General features: G+C 40.1%; 2 protein-coding genes across 4 annotated transcripts in view; one reads left to right on the forward strand and one right to left on the reverse strand.

Annotated features, from left to right (window-relative positions):
• FAM170A (family with sequence similarity 170 member A) overlaps positions 1-25,306 on the reverse strand; it is a 58,528-nt gene that overhangs the window by 30,782 nt on the left and 2,440 nt on the right. For 2 of the 3 annotated variants that reach the window (XM_049708514.1, XM_033423826.2), the window contains exon 2: positions 22,448-22,541. The gene's annotated coding sequence lies outside the window, so the exon portion shown is untranslated. Of the gene's footprint in view, positions 1-11,492; positions 11,619-22,447; positions 22,542-25,306 lie in introns of all 3 variants that reach the window. The other variant, XM_049708512.1, reaches the window with a different exon arrangement.
• Positions 17,320-19,982, forward strand: LOC101283648 (nucleolin). Its single transcript, XM_012532179.3, has one exon. It carries the CDS (start codon positions 17,449-17,451, stop codon positions 19,570-19,572), a length of 2,124 nt encoding a protein of 707 aa, XP_012387633.2. The 5' UTR covers positions 17,320-17,448; the 3' UTR covers positions 19,573-19,982.

The raw sequence follows: 25,306 nt of genomic DNA on the forward strand, positions 1-25,306 counted from the left end.
TACAATGGAATATTACTCAGCCATTAAAGAGAATAAAATAATGCCACTTGCAGCAACATGGACAGACCTAGAGATTGTCATACTGAGTGAGCTAAGTCGGACAGAGAAAGAGAAATATCATATGATATTGCTTATATGCGAAATCTTAAAAAATGATACAAATGAACTTATTTACAAAACAGAAACAGATTCACGTACTTAAAGAATGAACTTATGGTTACCAGGGGGGAAGGGTGGCAGGAGGGATAGTTAGGGAGTTTGGGATTGACATGTACATACTGCTATATTTAAAATGGATAACCAACAAGGACCTACTGTATAGCACAGGGAACTCTGCTTAATATTCTATAACAATCTAATTGGGAAAAGAATTTGAAAAAGAATAGATACATGTATATGTATAACTGAATCACTTTGCTGTATAGCTGAAACTAACACAACATTATTAATCAACTATACTCCAATATAAAATAAAAAGATAAAAAAATAAAATAAAATAAAGACTGTTACAAGAGACAAAGGAGGACACTACAAAATGATCATCGATCAATCCAAGAAGAAGATATAACAATTGTAAATATATATGCACCCAAAATAGGAGCGCCTCAATATATAAGGCAAATATTAACAGACATAAAGGGAGAAATCAACAATAACACAATAATAGTAGGGGACTTTAACACCCCACATACATCAATGGACAGATCATCCAGACAGAAAAATCAATAAAGAAACACTCACCTTAAATGACACATTAGACCTCATGGACTTAATAGATATCTATAGAACACTTCATGCAAAAGCAGGAGAATACACAATCTTTTCAAGTTCACGTGGAACATTCTCCAGGATAGATCACATGCTAGGCATAAAACAAGTCTCAACAAGTTTAAGAATATTGAAATCATATGAAGCATTTTTTCTGACCACAATGCTATGAGACTAGAAATCAACTACAAGAAAAAAACTACAAAAAAACACAAACATGTGGAGGCTAAGCAATAGGCTACTAAACAACCACTGGGTCACTGAATAAATCAAAGAGGCAATCAAAAAATACCTGGAGGCAAATGAAAATGGAAACAATGATCCAAAATCTATGGGACACAGCAAAAGCAGTTCAAAGAGGGAAGTTTATAGCAATACAAGCCTACCTCAGTAAACAAGAAAAATCTCAAATAAACAACCTAATTTTACCTAAAGGAACTAAAAAAAGAAAAAACAAAACCCAAAATTAATAGAAGGAAAAAAATCATAAAGCTCAGAGCAGAAATAAATGAAATATAGAGACTGAAAAACCAAAAGATCAATGAAACTAAGAGCTAGTCTTTGACAAGATGAACAAAATTGATAAACCTTTAGCTAGATTAACCAAGAAAAACAGATAGGGCCCAAGTGACTAAAATCAGAAAGGAAAGAAAAGTTACAATAAACATCACCAAAATAAAAAGTATCATAAGAGATTACTACAAACAATTATATGCTAAAAATATGGACAACTTAGAAGAAATGGATAAATTCCTAGAAACACACAATCCTCCAAGACTGAATCAGGAAGAAATTAAAAATATGAACAGACCAATTACCAGGAATAAAATTGAATCAGTAATAAACAAACAAACAAACAAAACTCCAAACAAAGAACAGTCCAGGAACAGATGGCTTCACAGGAGAATTCTACCAAACATTTAGAGAAGAGTTAATGCTTATCCTTCTCAAACTATTCCCCAAAACTGCAGAGGAAGGTACTCATTGTGAGGCCAGTATTACCCTGATACCAAAACCAGGTACCAAAGACACCACAAAAAAACAAAACTGCAAGCCAATATCACTGATGAATATAGAAGCAAAAATCCTCAACAAAATATTAGCAAACCAAATACAACACTACATTAAAAGGATCATCCACCATGATCAAGTGGGATTTATTCCAGGGATTCAAGGATGGATCCATATCCACAAATCAATAAGGTGAGCACCACATTAACAAACTGAAGAACAAAAACTACATAATTATCTCAATAGATGTAGAAAAGGCTTTTGATAAAATTCAACATCCACTTAGGGTAAAAACTCTCCAGAAAGTAGGTAGAGAGGGAATAGCCTCAATATAATAAAGGCCAAATATCACAAACCTACGGCCAACATCATACTCAACAGTGAAAAGCTAAAACCATTTCCTCTAAGATCAGGAACAAGACAAGGATGCCCACTCTCACCACTTTTATTCAACATAGTATTGGAAGCACTAACTACAGAAATCAGACAGGAAAAAGAAATAAAAGGAATCCAACTTGGAAAGAAAGAAGTAAAACTATCACTGTTTGCAGATGACATAATACTATATATAGAAGATCGTAAAGATGCCACCAAAAAAAATCAGAACTAATAAATAAATTCAGTAAAGTTGCAGGATTCAAAATTAATATACAGAAATCTGTTGTGCTTCTATACACTAACAATGAACTATCAAAAAGAGAAATTAAGAAAACAATCCCATTTACAATTGCATCAAAAGAATAAATACCTAGGAATAAATCTAAGCAAAGAGGTAAAAGACTTGTACTTGGAAAACTGTAAGACATTGATGAAAGAAACTGAAGACAACACGAACAAATGGAAAAATATACCATGCTTATAGATTGGAAGAATGAATATTGTTAAATTGACCATACTCCCCAAGGCAATCTACAGATTCAATGCAATATCTATCAAAATACCAGTGGCATTTTTCACAGAACTAGTACAAATAATTCTAAAATTTGTATGAAAGCACAAAAGACCCTAAATAGCCAAAACAATCTTGAGAAAGAAGAACAAAACCGGAGGTATCATGCTCCCTTATTCCAAGCCATACTATAAAACTATAATAATGAAAACAGTATAGTACTGCCACAAAAACAGACACATACATCAGTGGAACTGAATGGAGAGTCCAGAAATGAACCTACATGTATATGAACAATTATTCTACAATAAAGGAGTCAAGAAAATATGATGGGAAAAGATAGCCTCTTAAATAAATAGTGTTGGGAAAGCTGGACAACTGCATGCAACAAGAATTAAACTGGACTACTTTCTCACACCATATACAAAAATAACCTCAAAATGGATTAACGCCTTAAATGTAAGACCTGAAACCATAAAACTTCCAGAAGAAAACATAGACAATATGCTCTTTGACACTGATCTTATCAATAATTTTTTGGTTATGTCTCCAAAGGCAAGGGAAACAAAGACAAAAATAAATAAAAAACAAATGGGACTACATCAAACTAAAAAGCTTTTGCACAGCAAAGAAAACTATCAACAAAACAAAAAGGCAGCCTACTGAATAGGAAAATATATTTTCAAACAATATATCTGACAAGGGGTTAATATCCAAAATATACAGAGAACTCATGCAACTCAACATCAAAAAAACAAAAAACCCAATGAAAAAAATGGGCAGAGCACCTGAATAGACATTTTCCCAAAGGAGAGAAACAGATGGCCTACAGACACATGAAAAGATGCTCAACACCACTTATCATCAGGGAAATGCAAATCAAAACCACAATGCAATACCACCTCATACCTGTCAGAATGGCTATCATCAAAAAGATAACAAATAACATGTAACGGCAAGGATATGGAAAGGGAATCCTCACGCCTCATTGGTGGGACTGTAAATTGGTGCAGCCACTATGGAAAACAGTATGGAGGTTCCTAAAGAAATTAAAAATAGAACTACCATACAATCCAGCAATTCCACTTCTGGGTATTTATCCAAAGAAAACAAAAACACTGATTTGAAAAGACATATGCACTCCAATGTTTATTGCAGCATTATTTAAAATAGCCAAGGTGTGGAAGCAACCTAAGGCAGACATAGACAAATGTATAAAGAAGATGTGGAATATTACAAAATTATAATGGAATATTCCTCAGCCATAAAAAAATTAAGTCTTGTCATTTGCAACAGCAGGGATGGACCTAGAAGGTATTATATTAAGTGAAATAAGTTAGAAAGAGAAAGACAAGTACCACCTGATCTCACTTATATGTGGAATCTAAAAAACAAAAACAAACAGAACAAAATGAAAACAGAATCATGCACACAGAGAACAAACAGGTGGTTGCCAGAAGGAGGGGTGGGGAGGTGAAGCAGATGTAGAAGATAAGAGGTAACAAATCTCCAGTTATATAATATATAAGCCACAGGAATATAATATGCAGCATAAGGAATATGGTTAGTAATACTGTAAAAAGTTTGTACATGGACAGATGGTTACTAGAGTTATGGTGATCATTTTATACTGTATGCAAATGTCAAATTATTATGTAGTAACCTAAAACTAACATAATAGCATACATCAACTATGTTTCAATTTAAAAAAATGTTTTCCAGAAATGAAAAGAAAGTGGGGCAAAAACTACTTGTTGCCTACAAAATACCTATTCTTTTCTTCTTTCTCAGTAGCAGAATTCAATTTTGTTGGGACTGTGATATGTTCAGCTAAAACAAAAAACGTTTCCCCACCTCCCTTGTGGTTGCTATAGTTATACGACACAGTTCTGGCCTAAGAAATGAAAGCAGTAAAATTTCCTAGAAGGAGAACAGAATCAGTTGGTAGTGCTGCATTCTGCTGAAGCATGGGCACAGCGCTGAGATGCTGGAGGTGGGAGCACCATTCTACAACCTCAAGTAAATAGAAGGGAAGGGCCATTTGCAACAACATGGATGGATTTGGATCCATGTTCTGCTAACTGAAATAAGTCAGACAGAGAAAGACAATACTGTATGATATCACTTACATGTGGACCCTAAAAAATACAACGAACTAGTGAATACAACAAAAAAGCAACAGAGTCACAGATACAGAGAACAAACTAGTGGTTACCACTGGGGAAAGGGAAGGGGGAGGGGCAATATAGGGGTAGGGGACAAAGAGGTACAAACTGTTATGTATAAAATAAGCTACAAGGACCTAGAGATAATCATACTAGGTGAAGTAAGTCAGACAGAGGAAAACAAATATCATATGATATCACTTATATGTGGAATATAAAAAAAATGATACAAATGAACTTATTTACAAAACAGAAACAGACTCATAGACTTTGAAAACAAACTTATGGCTACCAAAGGGGCAAGGAAGGGGAGGGATAAATTAGGAGGTTGAGGTTAACATATACACACTACTGTATATAAAATAATCAACAAGGACCTACTGTATCTGGAACTCTACTCAATATTCTGCAATAACCTAAATGGGAAAAGAATCTGAAAAAGAATAGATACATGTAGCCGTATAACTGAATCACTTTGCTGTACACCTGAAACTAACACAAAATTGTAAATCAACTATACTCCAATATAAAAGTTTTTAAAATTTTGGGACTTCCCTGGTGGTGCAGTGGTTAAGAATCCGCCTGCCAATGCAGGGGACATGGGTTCGAGCCCTGGTACGGGAAGATCCCACATGCTGCGGAGCAACAAAACCCGTGCGCCACAACTACTGAGCCTGCACTCTAGAGCCTGTGAGCCACAACTACTGAGCCTGCGTGCCACAACTACTGAAGCCTGCGTGCCTAGAGCCCGTGCTCTGCAACAAGAGAAGCCACCGCAATGAGAAGTCCGTGTACCGCAGCAAGGAGTAGCCCCCGCTCACCGCAACTAGAGAAAGCCCGTGCGCAGCAACAAAGACCCAATGCAGCCAAAAAGTAAATAAATTTATTTTAAAAAAATTTTTTAATGGAAAAATAAGTTACAAGGATACAACATAGGGAATATAGCCAATATATCATAATAACTATAAATGGAGTATAACCCTTAAAAATTGTGAATCACTATATTGTACAGCTGTAACTTATATAATATTATACATCAGCTATATTTAATTTTTAAAAAATAGTAGGGAAGGGCCAAGAGAAGCGCTGTCAGGACCTCCAGGAAGCAGACACTGAATCAGAGTTAGGAGTGCAACTCTGGCATTATTGGGAGGGTAAAGATCAAAAGTGGTATTGGAGGGGGGTAGGGGATTGGGCCACAAAGGCCTTCAGATTTTCTGACTTGAAAATCTGACCACGCTTATGAGAGGAAAGGGGGAAGAAGGCAGTATTGAACAAGAGGAGCCTTGAATTAAGATGCAAATCTCGCAAAATTTCAGCAAAGCCAACTGTCCATTTGATGAATCCTATATCAGAGAGAATGGCCATGCCCAAGTGTCTTCTGATATGCTCAGTCATTACTTGGGGGCTGCCTGGGAAAAGTGTGGCCCTGCATCAAAAGCTGAGGCAGATCCTGAAACCGTTGCGTTTGGAGTCTCTCAAGATGGCAAATTCTTCCTTGAAGGAAGATCTAAGCGGTAGACCTGCATGGCCAGCACCACGGTGAAGGTCTCAGCCCTGACATCGTTAAGCTGGGATTACTGCCGGCAACTCCCCATTTCTGGCTTCTCATTGTGTCAGGAAAATGAAACCACTAATTTATTTAGTCCTGTGTTTGGGGGTTTCAGTTCTCTGTGTTTCTATAAATTATCAACTCAGATTCCACTGGGCGAGTCTCTAGTTAACAGTAAATTAGGTGCCTGGGGAGACACATTCACCACCATTCCAGGCTATGAGAGCTCTAAGTCAATGAAACAACAGCCCGCGCGCAATGCTGTCACCAGGCAAATATAAGCACCAGTTTCCCAGGAGAATTTTAGTGACAACAACTTGAATAACTGTTTGCCAAAAAACAGAAATAATAGGCTTAATGAGTGTCTGCTTGGGGGGCTGATGTTTGGGCCTTAGTGTAAGAATTTTCAGATAGCTACTCACATCAAAGAAATTACTGTTTTCTTACTGCTGGATTCTTAACCGCATTGCCAGTGCTTGAAATGCTAGAAGTTTGACTTCCAGATAGCCGTAGGAAGCACACTTTTATCTCTCTGGACTTCAAATTCCTCTTTACAAAATGAGGAGGTTGATTAGGTACCACTGCAAGTATTTAAAACAGAGGGGATTGAAGGCACAGAATGGGTAACACACGTGATGGAGAAGCTGAGAGTTGAACAGGTGATGATGTGTCATAACCCGGATATTAGCAACAACAGGAAGCCAATACCACCTTTAGGGTGGAGAACAAAGAGAAGAGGTGGTACTGCTGGAACTCAGGACAGTCCATCAGCCAACAAAGCCTGAAGCACGGAGAGCCTGTACAGTGGGAGCTGGAGCCGCGTGATAAATTCACCTGCTGCCAGAGCATCAGCCCAAGGCAGAGGGAGGAGGGAAGATACCCTGGCTTCTCCCAGCCTCCCTTGGGCCTCTCACCAGTGCCTCCGCTGGAAAAGTCAGTGAGAAGCTAGCAAACACAAGACTTTGGTATACCACAGCCTTCGTGGGTCAGCCCCTCCGTGACAGAGAACACAGCAGCAGAAGGACAAAAGAAAAGGAACTCAGGCAGAGCAGGTCCAAGACCATCATAGTCTAGACCAAAGGCATCTACATTTTTTCAGAAGTAGGTCACAAGAAAATAAAAACATAATTGGGAAGACTGTTTGAACTGTTGATAATGGTAGCTAGAGAAGATCAATGATTATCCTATAAACATGGACTTTACTCAGAAATACAGCAAATGTATACCAAGGCATTATTCATACTCATTATCTCTTGATTCATCAAATGGGTCTGGTGTAACTAGCTGAATTCAGATAGTTCAAAATTATGTAATTAATAAAACTCATTTCCATCATATCTGCTAACATGATTCCTGTCAGCTGCCACCCATTCAGCATGAGCTAATTTGTGTGTGTGATTTTGTTTGGTCACTTTTTTTAAGTGAACCGAAAGCTCCAGGCAGCCAGGACCCAGAGGGGGGGTAGCTGCGCTGCTCTGAGGACCTCTTATTGGATGCTGGGCCAAGACACCACAATTCCTCCTAATTTAATAGCCCCTATTTCTCCAGGGTAAGAGCACCTTCTACCGAGGAAAGGCTCCCAAAAGCTTTAAGGAGGTGGTGCATCTGTCACATGGTCATGCCAACATTGTCAGCCTCCACCAGGCCAAGGGGTACTGACTTCTGCCTAGGAAGTTCTTTAAGCCTACTTCTTACCGTCACACAAACGATTCATAAGGGAGCTCAGAACCGGTGAGAGCTACCTGGAGCCATAAACATTTATGCATCTCTAGACCTTTAGGGCATCAAACTTCTAAAATGAAATCTTTGGATGTCAAATAAATCTAAGCCAAAAGTGAAACTCCTCAACCCCATCATCCTGGTTTGTTCTCTGGAATAGGGCTCCCCAGCTGGTCCGTGGCCTGTTAGGAACCGAGCCGCACAGCAGGAGGTGAGTGCTGGGCCAGCAAGCAAAGCTTCATCTGCTGCTCCCCGTGGCTCGCGTTACTGCCTGAACCATTCCTGCCCACACCCCCGCCACCGGTCCGTAGAAAAACTGTCTTCCACGAAACCGGTCCCTGGTGCCGAAATGGTTGGGACCTCTGCTCTGGAAGCCTGCTGGGCACTGCATGTCAGCCAACTGTGCTGAAGGCACACAGTTGAAGCCTAGCACTTCTGTGTTTCGTGAGCAGCATGTTAACATCCCCCCAAAAAGGATATGAGTTAAAAACGACCAACATAAACATGAGCTTGTGTGTTTCTCTATTCACTTAAGGAAAGGGTATAATTCCATAACTACAAAGCCCCTGTTCCCATCCTTCAGATTCTCCTCCTCTGAATCCAGAGTTCCAGCCAAGGGTGACGCAGTAACTTCGGTTCCAGGAGGGCAATGAGATGGCTGAGTGGAGAGCACCGCGTCTCAGCCTTAGCTCAATAGAGCCGACCCAGCAAAAACAGAAGCGCTTATCAGTGAGGTAACAGACAAACAAAATGTTCTTTGTGGCTTAAAAACTATACTCCCATGCACCCCATTTTAAGAATTTAGGAAAGAGTGAAGCAACCTAAATGTCCATAGACAGATGAATGGATAAAAAATGTGGTACATATATACAATGTACAATGGAATATTACTCAGCCATAAAGAAGAATGAAATAATGCCATTTGCAGCCACATGAATGGACCTAGAGACGATCATACTAAGTGAAGCAAGCCAGAGAGGGAAAGAAAAATATCATATGATATCACTTATATGTGCCATCTAAAAAAAAGAGATACAAATCAACTTACTTATAAAATAGAAATAGACCCACAGACATAGAAAGCAAATTACCAAAGGGGATGGGGGGGATAAATTAGGAGTCTGGGATTAACATGCACACACTACTATATATAAAATAGATAGCAGCTTCCCTGGTAGCACAGTGGTTAGGAATCCGCCTGCCAATGCAGGGGACACAGGTTCGAGCCTTGGTATGGGAAGATCCCACATGCTGCGGAGCAACAAAACCCATATGCCACAACTACTGAGCCTGCACTCTAGAGCCTGCGAGCCACAACTACTGACCCCGCATGCCACAACTACTGAAACCCGCGTGCCTACGGCCCGTGCTCTGCAACAAGAGAAGCCACTGCAATGAGAAGCCCATGCACCGCAATGAAGAGTAGCCCCCGCTCGCCACAACTAGAGAAAGCCTGGGCGTAGCAACGAAGACCCAATGCAGCCAAAAATAAATTTATTTTTAAAAATAAACAAAAATTTTAAAAAATAGATAACCAACAAGGACCTACTGTACAGCACAGGGAGCTATACTCAATATTTTGTAATAACCTATAAGGGAAAAGAATCTGAAAAAATAGAGAGCTGAATCACTGTGCTGTACACCTGAAACTAACACAACATTGTAAATCAACTATACTTCAATTAAAAAAAAAGAATTTAGGAAGGAGTAAATATGGCCAACTGTCAGGTTAAGGAAAGAAATCCATGAAACTAGGTGGGAAAATTTATCTGAGAGGAAATTTTTTAAAGGAAGGTATTTAAGGCAATATAAAGGTTAATCTTGTTTACATTTAACATTTAATGGTTGGAAGGTTAAAGTTTGGGAACAAGAATTGCTGCTATTCTCCTAGAAGCAAATGATTATATTTTAAAGAACTTTACCCTCTCACAGGTCTTTGAGGAGACCTGTCATAATGTCAAGTCCTGATCTTTTTCTTGAAAGGAGGCAAAAGACATAAGAATTAACTCTATAGAATGGCACTGTGTCACAGTGCTTTCAGGGCAGCTAAAAAGAAGGAAAGAGCAGACAGCAAGTCTGAAAAGGACAGAGGGGAAGGGGCATCCCAGATTTCAAGATAAGTTCCCTTGACAGAAAAACAGGATATAGACTGTGATGAGGGGACTTCAGGTCATTACCTCTATTACAGGCTGGGATCCTGCAGTTGATTTCTCTCTCTCTCTCTCTCTCTCTCTCTCTCTCTCTCTCCCCCCTTATGCCCTTCCTCCACCCAACCTCATCTTTTCTCTGCAGGAAGCAGGTAATTAACAAGCACCCCTAAATGGAGGCCCCTGTTATCATTCCTTAATGTGTTTTCCAACTAAGTTAACAAGAATCTGGGGCTTTCTAAACCAGTTCAACATATGGGCCCAAAAAAGAAAATTTACACTTACGGCTACTGTCAATGGCTTTTTCACAGTTTAATGTGTTTTCTTCAATCTTGTGCTACTATTTAAAATAGCCAGTCTACAGAAAACTGTCCCTCTGGAGAAAGTGCTGTGATTTCCAGTGTGAGAGGGCAACAGAGCACTTTAAGGCAATTGATCTCAAAGGGAGCAAAACACACCAGCACCCAAGAGGAAGAGCGGCCACAGGAGAGGCAGCCACCTGCCTTCCACAAAGCTGTTCTGGGTGGACACAGGGGAGAGCTTAGTTGAAAGAAAACATGGGGAGGAAAAGGAGTTCAGCATCAAAAATCACCTAAGCACTGACTCGATACCAAATAGGAAGTTAAAATAATATCATTCCCAAGATGAAAGGAAGAGTTTTAGGTTGTCAGACCCAACTTTCATAACTTTAATTTTTTTCTACAGTAGACTGTCTCAGCTCTGGGGGCACATTGGAATCACCTGGGGAGTTTTAAGCTTTAAATCTGATGTCTGCTCCCATGTCAAACCAATTAAAGAAGACTAAATGAGGGAAAGGGACAAGCACAGGGAGCTTTATTGGAACATCTCCACTGACAAGGAATTCACTACCTTCCATGGAAACCCGTTCCCTGTTGAGACCATTCTGATTTTTCAAAGTTTTCCCTACGTTGAAGTTAGAGCTGCATTTTGTACCATCCCTCAATTTGTCCTTGTTCTGCCCAGAAGCACCATGGAAATCTACCCAATACGTATATCAAATTCTGGAATGATACAAACCTGGAGAGCTGCTTTGATAGCACAATTGACAGGCTGAGAGCAAATTGAACAAAATGAAATCCAACAGGTATCCACAACCTTTTTTCCTTGGGGCTAAGAAAGTATAGCACAAGGAGAGGATGGGAGAGAAAGGGCGTTAGCAGCAGGAGTTCCGTGATAGATTTCTGGGGTAGGGAGGGAGGGCTGGGGGGCAGTAACTCCACCTGAGTCATCAGGGTGACGTGGCTGCCGAAACCCCTCGTGCTCTCCCAGGCTGCATCCATAGACATGAGATCTCCAGAAGAGGGTTAATCAGGAGACACACCCGTAGGAGAGAATAGGTGACCACGCTTCAAAAGCGATAGAGAAAAACAGAGAGAAATGAACCCAACAGTGAAAGATTTTTGAAGGTTCAAATAAAGAACTGGTAGGGGGAAGGCCGACGAAAAAGAAAGCATTAAAGTGAGGAAGAGGAAACTAGCATTTGAGTATGTACTCTGTGCCAGCTACCCTACATACATCACTTCAGATAATCATCAAGACAGCCTCTGATACATATAACTGATTCACTGTTATACAGCAGAAACTAACACAACATTGTAAAGCAATTAAACTCCAATAAAGATGTTAAAAAAAAAAGACAGCCTCTGAAGTTACCTAATTAATGAGAAGATATTTACAGAGCCTCAAGGGATAAAACTAGAAAGAAGGGGTGGGTTTGGAGCTTTAAAAAAGACAGGTATCTTCAATTTTTTTGCTTTCCTTTTCTTTTTGGGTCTCCTTCAAAGACTGAGATGATTACACGCCTCAGTTGGTGGGACTCAGTTTACTGGTCCACACAGACTCCTCTCTTATTTATTCATTAACTCCTTTGTCTCTTCACATGTATATTTGTTAAATCCCCATGGCCCACCAGCATTTCTCTGCCTCTTCGTAAACAATGTATATTCTTTTATTTGCATATGTTCTTGTAAAATTTTGTGTGTATTCTGTAAATTTTCTTTTCCCATACTTCACCATTTTCCCCTACAGTTTGTACCTCTTTCTTGTTAATTTGCAATAGTTTTCAGATATCAGTCCCTTGTTGGCATTAGCACTTTATTTATCATGTCCGTTAACATTCTAATCTTTGTATCAACAATAACATTGCCCAGGTGTAATCGAAATCAACTTTGTTTTTTTAAAGATTTCACATTTGAGGATTTAGTTAATAAATCCTTCCCCACCTTAAGATCACAAAGAAATTGTACATTTTCTTCTAATAACTGTATAGTTTGAACTTTCACATTTAGGTCTTTCATTCATCTGGAATCTGCCTTTGTATATGGTGTTATAACAAGGTCAATCTTATTCTGCTCTGTATAATGTGCCTGTTCATCCAGTAGTATACTACACAATCCTTCCTTTCCCCATTGACTTGTGGTGCCACCTTGACGATACATTAATTTCCAATCAATATACAAATCACATTGAGCTCTCTATTCTGTTCCATTGATCAACCTGTCTGTCCTTGTATCAATATCACACTGTTTTCATTACTATGGCTTTGTAGTATGTCTTAACATCCACCAGGGAATGTTATTCCTTTTACTTTTCTTTCGCAAGATTGGCTTACTATGAAAAAGTTCGGGAGATCGGCTGTACAACATTCTGCTTATAGTTAGCAATACTGTACCGTACATTTGTTAGGAGCATAGATCTCATGTGTTTACAATTTTTAAAAAGATATTGGTTTACTATTTGTAGACTTTCATTATTCTGTATAAATGTTCAAGTAATGGCTATCAAATTCATCAAAAAATCCAAATAGAATTTTTATCAGGATTGAATTGAAATTATAGATAACTTAAGGAAAATTGTCATCTTCATTATATTAGTCATTTCATCCAAGAGCATGAAATGTTTCTCCATTTATTCAGATCATCTTCTATGCCTTTTCTTTACATTTTAATTTTTTCCCCATAGAGCATGTGCATAGTGTTGGATAAATTAACTCCTAGATACAGTCTGTCTTGCAGAAATTCCTACATATGGACTGACAGACAAATGATATCAGTACAACAGAGAAGCCTCTGGCTAATACGGGATTTTCCCAACACCGTTCATATCCTGTGCTATCCAGCCACAGCAGCTGTATGCTAAACAGCTAACCCAGCTGCCTTTGGCTCCTCCAGTCAAGACCCTTCACTATCTTGGTCTGTCCTTCATCTGCTTCAGGTCCCCAGTGTGTGGTAGCCAGTACCTCCCTAGACCTCAGTCTTTAACCCTAGCACCACAGATAGATCAGAAGACCCTGTTTCTTCGCAGCCAGTTGTTTACCTTCCCAGTTGAGCGGTTCAAGCAGGTCCTGTTCTCAGGGAGTGCCCCAGGGAAGCAGATTTCAACTCAGACCAAGGAAGGGCTTTCTCACCCAGCTGCCCTAGGAGGGAGCGGTGCAGTCCCTTCTCTCTGCCTCAGTTTCCTCTAATCAGGAGGTCCTGGTGTGACACTGAGTCTCCACATACCAGCCGAGGTCTCCAATCCTGAGTACACAGAGCTCTCGTCTGCTGGGGAGGTTGAGGAAGAAGGGAACGGGAAGAACCTGGCACCGTGGTGGCACATCTTTGGACTCAGTGGGCAAAGGCCAGGCTCCAACGTCTGCCCGGTGCTGAGGGAGCCGCCCCTCCTGGCAGAGGGTGCGCTCATAGACACACTGTGAAGCTTAGTTCTTACTCTGGATCCATGAAATGAGTCAGGCAGTTTTTATTCTCTTCCGTTGTCTGGAATATCCAGTGTAGGTTAGAAAACAACTGTTTCTTGAAAGTTTCTTAGAATTTACCTGTAAAACAATCTAAGCTTGGGGTTCCAGGGAGGGGAAGTTGTTCAATGCCATTTCAATTTATTTCATGTGTATGATTCTATTTCAGTTTTCTATATTTGTGCTAGTTGTGACATTTTATATTTTTCAAGGAATGTATCCACTTCATCTACATTTTGAGTTCACTCACATACAGTCATTCACAGTAGAGAAAAAGCCATAATTGGATAAGTAGAATGCAAACATTAGAAATTAGCCATGTAAATGAAGAGGTGTTTAATTGTGAGACTAAATGAAATGTCCAGCACAAGCTTCTATAACCATGGACCGAGAGTTGCAGCGTTGCACAGTTCAAATTCATCCTGGCTAGCTGCATTATGATGCCATCTAGTGGTTATTGTCCACTAGGGCTTCATTATAGATGGTAACAATGCTAGGACTCAGGTTAGCCAAAACTTCCAGGTCACTGGCAGAAATGCTAGGAATTTCCCAGTTCGCTGGTTGCCCATTGCTGCAGATTTGGCCTAAAGGGACTCCTTCTCCCTTTGAGGCCCCTTCAAAGATTGCTGTTGCCCCCCAACCCTACCCTCACACCCCCAACATGGCCCTCCCAGAAAAGATAAAACCTTAAGCCCACAGCCATTTGAGAACACGGGCAGGATACGTCATCAATCCTGATATATCAAGCTCATACTATTGTAAGATGTTTCTGTAATCTTTTATTATTTTTTTTAATATTCCTGTTGTATCTGTATTTATTTGACCATTCTCTTTCTGTATCATATTTAATTTTATCGACCTTCTTTTTCCTCGACACTTTTGTTAGAGTTTGTCAATCTCATTTATCTAGTCAAAGAAACAGCCTTTGATTTTGTTAATTTTTCTATTGCTTTATTGAGCTATAAAGGGTTTTTTTTATTAGTATATAATTCATATACCATCAAACTCATCCTTTTTCAAGTGTACAATTCACTGGTCTTTTAGTATATTTACAAGAATGTGCAACTATTATCACTATTTAATTTCAGAACATTTTTGTTACCCCAAGAGAGCACCCATATACATTAGTCATCATTTTCCATTTCCTTCTTTTGCTCACTGATCTGCTTTATGTCTCCATAAATTTCCTATCCTGGATCAATCACATAAATGGAATCATGCAATATGTAGCCTTTTATGGCTGGCTTCTCTCACTCAGCATAATGTTTTAAAGGTTCACCCACGTTGTAGCAGATATCAGTGCCTCTACCTTTTTATGGTGGAATATTATTCCACTGCATGCATATAGCATATTTTGTTCATCCATTCATTAGCTGATGGACATTTGAGTTTCTACTTTGGGGCTATTATGAATTATACTGCTACAAACATTCATGTACAAGTTTTTGTGTGGACATATGTTCTCAGTTCTTCTGAGCATATAACTAGGAGTCAAGTGGTTGGGTCATGTGATAAATCTATGTTTAACTATTTGAGGAACTGCCTAACTTTTCCACAGTGGCAACACCATTTTACATCCCCATCAGCAAAATGAATAAGGGTTTCAATTTCTCCACATCCTAGTGGCTATGAAGAGGTATCTCATTATGGTTTTGATTTGAGTTTTCCTAATGACAAATGACGTTGAGCATCTTTTCACATGCTTATTGGCATTTGTATATCTTCTTTGGATAATGGTCTATTCAAATTCTTTGCCCGTTTTTATTTGGGTTATTTGTCTCTTTATTGTTGATTTGTAAGAGTTACTTATATATTCTGGATACTGGACTTTTATCCACCTCCTTTGAACAATTTCTTTGGCCAAGATTTTATGAGTAAACTCAGGGAACAGCAGCATTGAGAGGAGGCAGTAAATGAGGAATCGTGCCAGGCAGCTTATGTATGTTTTTATCAACTGTTTATCCCATCAGGGCTCTGGCATTGCCTGGACTTTACCATCCCAGCACCGAAGATTTGGGTCTTCGATAAGATTTCTGCAATAAACCCCTATTTTTAGTCCATGATCTTGAGGATATTCCTGATCCGTCCGTACTTCATCTGTAAACTGGAGATATTATCCTTGAAGCTTCTTTTGAGGACTATATGATATAATGTATACAAACACTCGGCTTATAGTTGAAATAATAGATCCTCCTCCTCTCATTTTAATGTTTATTCCCACATTCTGCCTTCCAAAGTCTTAATCTCACATATTCTCACTATTTAAATATAATGAAGGTTTTCTTCCCATACTGACTTTGTTTGGCCTGCCACGGGAAGAAGCATCTTTGCCTAGTTACATATATAAATATTATGTATGTATGTAGTTATCTATCGCCAGCCTTCTAGCATGACTTATGTCCCACAAAGTTAAAAAAACAGCCCTAAGTTAAAAGTTAGCCTTCTTTTCTGATTGCATTTCTTTTTTTTCTTTCTTTTTTTTTTTTTTTTTTTTGCGGTACGCAGGCCTCTCTCTCACTGTTGTGGCTTCTCCCGTTGCGGAGCACAGACTCCGGATGCGCAGGCTCAGCGGCCATGGCTCACAGGCGCAGCCGCTCCGCGGCATGTGGGATCTTCCCGGACAGGGGCACGAACCCGTGTCCCCTGCATCGGCAGGCGGACTCTCAACCACTGCACCACCAGGGAAGCCCTCTGATTGCATTTCTGAATATGGCCTGTGGCTTATCATTTATTTCCCACAGACATTGCTGAATGAACTTTTATCCTGAAGCTTCATTTGTTTAAAAGAATATTAACATAAAAGAATCCTCACTAGAGCTCCGAGGAAGATATATTACTCCATTTTTTTCTAGACATCTAGTAGCAGAAAGCACATATTTTATTAAAAAGATTCAAAAGACTATTGTTTACAAAAATGACTCACAGAAACCTGATTCACAATTGATTTCTAAAACATATAATGGGAAGAATAAGTCATAGAGTGGACATATGAGGAACTGGGGAATCCTTTTTTAGTCAGTGTCTGATATACCCAATCTTCTAAAAATCTATCTCAGTCTTGACCATTCTGGGATAGTTTGATAGGGAAGCTATTCAGCCAAAAAGGATGCTCAATAAGGAATTGTTAGCTCAGCATATAATATCCACACAAGGGAAGGGGTAATTTTAGAAAATTAAGAGCCCCATATCTCAAACGTAAGGCATTCCTAAGGTGATATTTTTACTTTTGTATATGGTTTCTCCTTTATGCATATAAGGGTTCTCATTTTCAAAAACCTTGGTTTGGCTTGAGGTAAAATTCGGTTACTTTTAGTCTCGAGCTCTAGCTGGCAGCCAAGCGTACGAGCTCTGCGATCAGCGGCCGCCATCGACGTTGCTTCGCTTCTTCTAGGCTCATCTGCGCCACTCGCTCGCCACACACTCCGCAGTCCTAAGCCGCTATCATGGTAAAGCTTGCAAAGGCCGGTAAAAATCAAGGTGACCCCAAGAAAATGGCTCCTCCCCCAAAGGAGGTAGAAGAAGATAGTGAAGATGAGGAAATGTCAGAAGATGAAGAGGATGATAGCAGTGGAGAAGAGAAAAAAGGCAAAAAGGCTACCACAACTCCAGCAAAGAAGATGATGGTTTCCCCAACAAAAAAGGTTGCAGTTGCCACACCGGCAAAGAAAGCAGTTGTCACCCCTGGCAAAAAGACAGCCGCTACGCCAGCCAAGAAGACAGTTACACCTGCCAAAGCAGTAGCAACACCTGGCAAAAAGGGAGCCACACCAGGCAAAGCATTGGTAGCAACCCCTGGTAAGAAGGGAGCAGCCGCTCCAGCCAAGGGAGCAAAGAACGGCAAGAATGCCAAGAAGGAAGACAGTGATGAGGAAGATGAAGATGACAGTGAAGAGGAGGAGGAGGAGGATGAAGAGGAGGATGAGGATGAATTCGAGCCTGCGGTGATGAAAGCAACTGCTGCTCCTGCCTCGGATGATGAGGATGAGGATGACGAGGATGACGGTGAAGACGACGATGAGGATGACGAGGATGATGAGGATGACTCAGAAGAAGAAGCTATGGAGACTGCAGCAGCCAAAGGAAAGAAAGGTCCAGCAAAAGCTGCTCCTGTGAAGGCAAAGAGCACTGCTGAAGATGAAGATGAGGAAGATGACGAGGAGGACGAGGAGGAGGACGAGGACGAGGAGGAAGACGAGGACGAGGAGGAGGAGGACGAGGAGGAGGACGAGGAGGAGGAAGAACTTGTCAAAGAAGCACCTGGAAAGCGAAAGAAGGAAATGGCCAAACAAAAAGCAGCTCCCGAAGCCAAGAAACAGAAAGTGGAAGCCACAGAACCAACTACATCTTTCAATCTCTTTGTTGGAAACCTGAACTTCAGTAAATCTGCTCCTGAATTGAAAACGGGTATCAGTGACCTTTTTGCGAAAAATGATCTTGCAGTTGTTGATGTCAGAATTGGTGTGTCTAGGAAGTTTGGCTATGTGGATTTTGAATCTGCTGAAGACCTGGAAAAAGCCTTGGAACTCACTGGTTTAAAAGTCTTTGGCAATGAAATTAAACTAGAAAAACCAAAGGGAAAAGATAGTAAGAAAGAACGAGATGCGAGAACACTTTTGGCTAAAAATCTTCCTTATAAAGTTACTCAGGAAGAATTAAAAGAAGTGTTCGAAGATGCTGTGGAGATCAGATTAGTCAGCAAGGATGGAAAGAGTAAAGGGATTGCTTATATTGAATTTAAGACAGAAGCTGATGCAGAGAAAACCTTGGAAGAAAAGCAGGGAACAGAGATAGATGGGCGATCCATTTCCCTGTACTATACCGGAGAGAAAGGTCAAGGTCAAGACCATAGAGGTGGAAAGAATAGCACTTGGACTGGTGAATCAAAAACCCTGGTTTTAAGCAACCTCTCCTATAGTGCAATGGAAGAAACTCTTCAGGAAGTATTTGAGAAGGCAACGTTTATCAAAGTGCCCCAGAACCAAAGTGGCAAATCTAAAGGGTATGCATTTATAGAATTTGCATCATTTGAAGATGCTAAAGAAGCTTTAAATTCATGTAATAAAAGGGAAATTGAGGGCAGAGCCATCAGGCTGGAGTTGCAAGGACCCAGGGGACAACCTAATGCAAGAAGCCAGCCATCCAAAACTCTGTTTGTCAAAGGTCTGTCTGAGGATACTACAGAAGAGACATTAAAGGAGTCGTTTGACGGCTCTGTTCGTGCAAGGATAGTCACTGACCGGGAGACTGGATCCTCTAAGGGGTTTGGTTTTGTAGACTTCAACAGCGAGGAAGAGGCCAAAGCTGCCAAGGAGGCCATGGAAGATGGTGAAATCGATGGAAACAAAGTTACTTTGGACTGGGCCAAGCCTAAGGGTGAAGGTGGCTTCGGTGGCCGAGGAGGAGGCCGAGGTGGCTTCGGTGGCCGAGGAGGAGGCCGAGGTGGCGGCCGAGGTGGATTTGGAGGCCGAGGCCGGGGAGGCTTTGGAGGGCGAGGAGGCTTCCGAGGAGGCAGAGGAGGAGGAGGAGGAGACCACAAGCCACAAGGAAAGAAGACGAAGTTCGAATAGTTTCTTCTATCCCTGTCTTCCCCTCTTCCATTTGAAAGAAAGGACTCTGAGGTTTTTACTCTGTTACCTGCTCAATGGCAGAGCCTTCTGAGGACATTCCAAGACAGTATACAGCCCTGTGGTCTACTTGGAAATCCGTATAGATAACATTTCAAGGGAGATAACCCTGTTGGTGTTGACTGGATGTTCGTATAAACTTTTTAAAGAGATGAGTGATAGAGCTAACCCTTATCTGTAAGTTTTGAATTTATATTGTTTCCTCCCATGTACAAAACCATTTTTTTCCTACGGAGTTTTTTGGTTTTGTTTTTGTTTTTTTGCGTTGGTGGGTTATAAAGGAAAGCAGAATGTTTTATCATGATTTTTGCTTTAGCAACTTTGGGACAAATTAAAAGTCCTAAACTCTGGTGCCAGAAAAAAAAAAAAAAAAAAAAATTCGGTTACTTTTAATTTTGTATCTTTTCCATAGCGGTGTAACTCTGTGGTCAAAAAATCTTATTCACCCTTCATATGAATGTGGCTGACTCTTTCTCTTTTCTTTCTCTTTTTTTTTAGTTTATGAATTTTATTTTTTTATACAACTTTTTTTATTAGTTATCTATTTTATACATAGTGTATATATACCAATCCCAATCTCCCAATTCATCCCACCACCCCCTGAATGTGGCTAACTCTTCCTAACATTATTTGGAGGAAGGGTGAGAACACTATTACTATTCTGTCCACATGGTAGCCACCTAAATTCTGGTCACATTGATGAAAGAAAATATTCATAAAATTCCATATTCGAATTGGAATTCCTTATATTACCGAATGAACTGACCTTAACGTGAAGAACACATTACACATATAATGATTTGCAAGAGGGCCTTCATATTTAATCTTTATACCATTTGATTCTCATCACAAACATGCTATATAACTGATCCAAGGCTAAAAATGACTAAAACTCCCATGACTCTTCCTGCTGATGGTTTCTCTGAGCTGGTACAGAGTTAAAAATGTAATTTCTACAAATGAAAAATTGCCGTTACTGAAATTCAACAATTTCATGGTAATTATCCATCCATATTTCCTTTTTATATGCTTTCATTTGGATAAAATTTCATTTAATATCATCAAATAAGTTTTCTTTGGGGCACAGTGATTTTCATATTGTCAACTAATAACCAGTCAGGTGTGTGTCTTGGTGTTTCCCAGAATCACCCTTTATTCCTTTTCCTCTTTAAGTCAGTACTTTCCTTCTTAGCTTCAGGAATATTTTATTCTGAAGAGGCAAAATATCTCCAAGATTTTTAGGAAAAGAAATCTTGTTCTTAAATCTGTGGCCAACTTTAGCTGCCAAAACTCAACCTCCTGTTTACTCATTCACTACAGGAGAGCTTACAAACCAAGCTCTAATCTCACCAATTCACAAAGAGTTCTGGAAATCCCACATACCTATGGGTGGGATCCACTGAAAGGATGTAGACAGGTGGCTCTCCTACTTAAGCAGGCATCAGAATCACCTGGTAACTTGTTAAAACAAACTGCTGATCAGTAGGTCTGATCTGGGCCCAAGAATTTGCATTTCTAGCAATTTCCTGGATGACGCTGATGCTGCTGATTCCATGACCATGATCTGAAAACCGCTGCATAAATCCCTGTGCATTAACCTCCAGTCTGGAAAAATACTGACTTTTCTCAACACACACCAACTTTAAGGTTAAAAAGATTAGAAAAACAGCTAAAACCCTCAAGAATTCGTTTGCAGCCCTCACCTACTCTAGAGATCCTGGATTCCATAATCACTTGCTAAAGTCACTGCTACTGATACTATGGCCTTCTGGATTCTGGATCCTTTTCCCTTGCCAAGATTTTCAGAATTTTCCACATTCCCTCTGCTTCATTACTAGACCACTGTTGCCCTTGTCTCAGGATCACATTACTGTTACTGATCTTCTGATTCGGATAAAAGCCCAATGAAGGAAAAACTTGGCTCCTTTTCTGAAGGCAGATGCAAACTGCTCACCAGGTCATGATTTCTCTAAAGCACTTTTAAGAGTTCAACATTTATTAGCAAGTCAGTAAGTCCCTCTTCATTTTTTTTTTTTTTTTTTTTGCAGTACGCGAGCCTCTCACTGTTGTGGCCTCTCCCGTTGCGGAGCACAGGCTCCGGATGCGCAGGCTCAGCGGCCATGGCTCACGGGCCCAGCCGCTCCGCGGCATGTGGGATCTTCCCAGACCGGGGCACGAACCCGTGTCCCCTGCATCGGCAGGCGGACTCTCAACCACTGCGCCACCAGGGAAGCCCAGTCCCTCTTCATTTTAAAACCTCTCCATACTCAGAGGGAGGGGGCAGTCTGCTATTAGCCTCTCTTATTGCAAACACTTTAATAGCTTGTGAACAATTCTGAGAGGTAAAAACACGTCCTCCGTAGACTAACGACTGCAATAGAGACAGCATAAGGGCAGGAAAGGTGGGAGTGTGGCTGGACTCACATCCCCTTACAGTCATCTTAATTTATTCCTCTGCATTCCAAGCCATTTACAATACACTTAAAACATAGCTTAGGCTCTACTAGAGTCCCTGGCACAAAGCAGGTTTCCACAAAGCACTGTTTTTTTGGTCATGGAGCAAAATCATGTACTGATTACCTTATGTCTAATACTGTATGTGAGATAGTTCAGGGAGCAGTCATGAGTAATCTTTATCAAAACAAAAAAAACCCCACAAAAAACCCTTTCTGAATGATCTTCTCACAGCTAACACAATGATTTAAGACAATGCCAAAGCATATTAACAACTACGATTAATTTATGGTAAAAAGCAAGGATTTAAAAGTACCTTGTTAATACAAGGTAAACACACACTGTATTAGATATCAGAGATCACCTGTTTCACTTGTGCAGCCCAGTCTCCATGTAACAGAGTCAGAGAGGAAAACTCACTTGTTACAATATCCAAAATGATGTGGCCATCCTAGCACCTAAGTAGACAGAGAACACGTGTCAGCCATGCTTGCCATTGTCTGGTTTTAGCTCCCTAATTTACACTTGCCATCTCTGAACCTCTAAGGCCTCTTCCCCTGTCACATTTGGAAAAAAGAAAACCTCATACTGTAGAGCAATTAAATTGATTTCCATTGGCCAAATATAACAGGAAGGCTTCTTGCTTCAAAAGCACACCTCGGGGTTTCCCTCAGGGTCTTCCGTACCTCAGGCACCAGAGGCCACAGAAGCAAGAAAGGCCTTTGTCAGTCCACACACAGACCAGAATGAGTCAGGAGCGGCCTCTTCCGCTTTCCAGGCACCGTCCTCACCACCTTCTTCCCCTCTCGTTAGGAAAAGCTCTCATTTCAATACTTAACACTTGTTGACTGATGAGACCTCAGGGTAAATGAATGCCAATGCTTCATCTCAACCAGGTGTTTACTTTTATATATCTCATCATGGATTCGAGATTGAATTGCTTTCTCCTCTTACGGGGATTTTAGCCATCAGCAAGTAGATGGAGTTTGTAGGGAGCACCTAAGAACCACTTTCTGGAAATGGAGGGGAATGTGATGGGTAGGAGGCAAGAGCCACAGGACAGCAGTGCCCCAGAAACACAGCCTCAGGGACTGGAGCCCTTCTTTCCCCAGCACGAATATCTCGTGCAGTCTCAGCCTGGATGCAGAGGCTTTCCTTTCCTTTCCCACCCTTTGACCCCACCCAGCCCTGCACCAAGTACTCAGATGCCAGCCTCCTAGGCTCACTTGGACACGTGGGGGTGTTTCTCGTTGTCACAAGGACTGCGGAGTAACCCTAGCATTTTCTAGACTTCCTTGCTCATCTTTTCAAACTGGGCAGAGGGGGTTGGGTTCACTCTATGTGTGCGGATCAAAGGCGGTAGCTTTGCATTATGGCGTGCACGTGTATGAAGGGGCTAATTTTATTTTCCTTCCAATGTTATTGAGATATAATTGACATACAGCACTATCTAAGTTTAAGGTGTACAGCATAAAGATTTGCCTCTTCTACATCATGAAATTATTACCACAATAAGTTTAGTGACAACCATCACCTCATATAGATACAAAATAAAAGGAAAAATTTTTTCCTTGTGATGAGAACTCTTAGGGTTTACTTTAACAACTTTCATATATAACATACAGCAGTGTTAAATCATATGTATCACGTTGAACATTACATCCCTAGTATTTATTTTATAACTGGAAGTTTGTACCTTGTTACCACCTTCAGATGCCCCCTCTCCCCACCCCCCCACCTCTGGTAACCACAAATCTGATCTCTTGTTCTATGAGTTTGTTTGGGTTTGCAGTATTATTGACCTACAACACTATGTTAGTTCCCATTACACAACACAGTGATTCAATAGTTCTATACATTCAACATGATCACCACAATAAGTCTAGTTGCCAACTGTCACCATACAAAGATATTACATTATTATTGACTATATTCCCCACATTGAACATTTCATACTTGTGACTCACTTATTTTGTAACTGGAAGCTCATACTTCTTAATCTCCTTCACCTATTTCTCTCATCCCCCTTCTTCCCTCTCCTCTGGCAACCACCCATTTGTTCTCTGTATCTATGATTCTGTTCCTGTTTTGCTATGTTTGTTCATTTGTTTTGTTCTTTAGGTTTCACATAAAGGGAAATCACACAGTATTTGTCTTTCTCTGTCTGACTTTTTTCACTTAGCATAATACCCTCTAGGTGCATCCATGTTGTCACAAATAGCAAGATTTCATTCTTTTTTATGGCTGAGTAATAGTCCATTGTATATATATATACCACATATTCTTTATCCATTCATCTATTCATGGGCACTTAGGTTGCTTCCATAACTTGGCTATTGTATATAATGCTACAATGAACAGTGAAGTACATACATCTTTTTGAACTAATTTTTCATTTTCTTTGAATAACTACCCAGAAGTAGAAATGCTGGATCATACAGTATTTTTATTTTTATTTTTCTGAGGAAACTCCATACTGTTTTCCATAGTGGCTGCAGCAATTTCCATCCCCACCAACAGTGCACAAGGATTCACTTTTCTCCACATCCTCACCAACAGTTTTTATTTGTTGTTTTTTTGATAGCCATTCTGGCAGGTGTGAGGTGGTGGTATCTCATTGTGGCTTTGATTTACATTTCCTTGGTGATTAGTGATGTTGAGCATCTTTTAATGTGTCTGTTGGCCATCTATTTGTCTTCTTTGGAAAAATTTCTATTCAGGTCCTCCCCCCTTTTTTAATTGGGTGGTTTGTTTTTTTGATATTGAATTGTATGCATTCTTTGTATATTTTGGATATTAACCCCTTATTGGATATATCGTTTGCAAATATCTTCTCCCACTCAATAGGCAGTCTTTTCATTTTGTTGATAGTTTCCTTCACTGTACAAAAGTTTTTTAGCTTGATGTAGTCCCATTTGTTTATTTCTGCTTTTGTTTCCCTGGCCTGAGGAGACATAGCCAAAGAAATACTGCTAAAACCAATGTCAAAGAACATACTACCTATGTTTTCTTCTAGGGGTTTTATGGTTTTAGGTCTTACATTTAAGTTTTTAATCCATTTTGAGTTTATTTTTGTATAAGGTGTGAGAAAGTAGTCCAGTTTTCCCAACGCCATTTATTGAAGAGGCTGTCTTTTTCCCCATTCTATCTTCTTGCCTCCTTTGTCATAGATTAATTGCCCATATAAGTGTGAGTTCATTTCTGGGCTCTCCATTCTGTTCCA

Source organism: Orcinus orca, chromosome 3 (assembly GCF_937001465.1).
Source record: "Orcinus orca chromosome 3, mOrcOrc1.1, whole genome shotgun sequence".
Classification (NCBI taxonomy): domain Eukaryota; kingdom Metazoa; phylum Chordata; class Mammalia; order Artiodactyla; family Delphinidae; genus Orcinus; species Orcinus orca.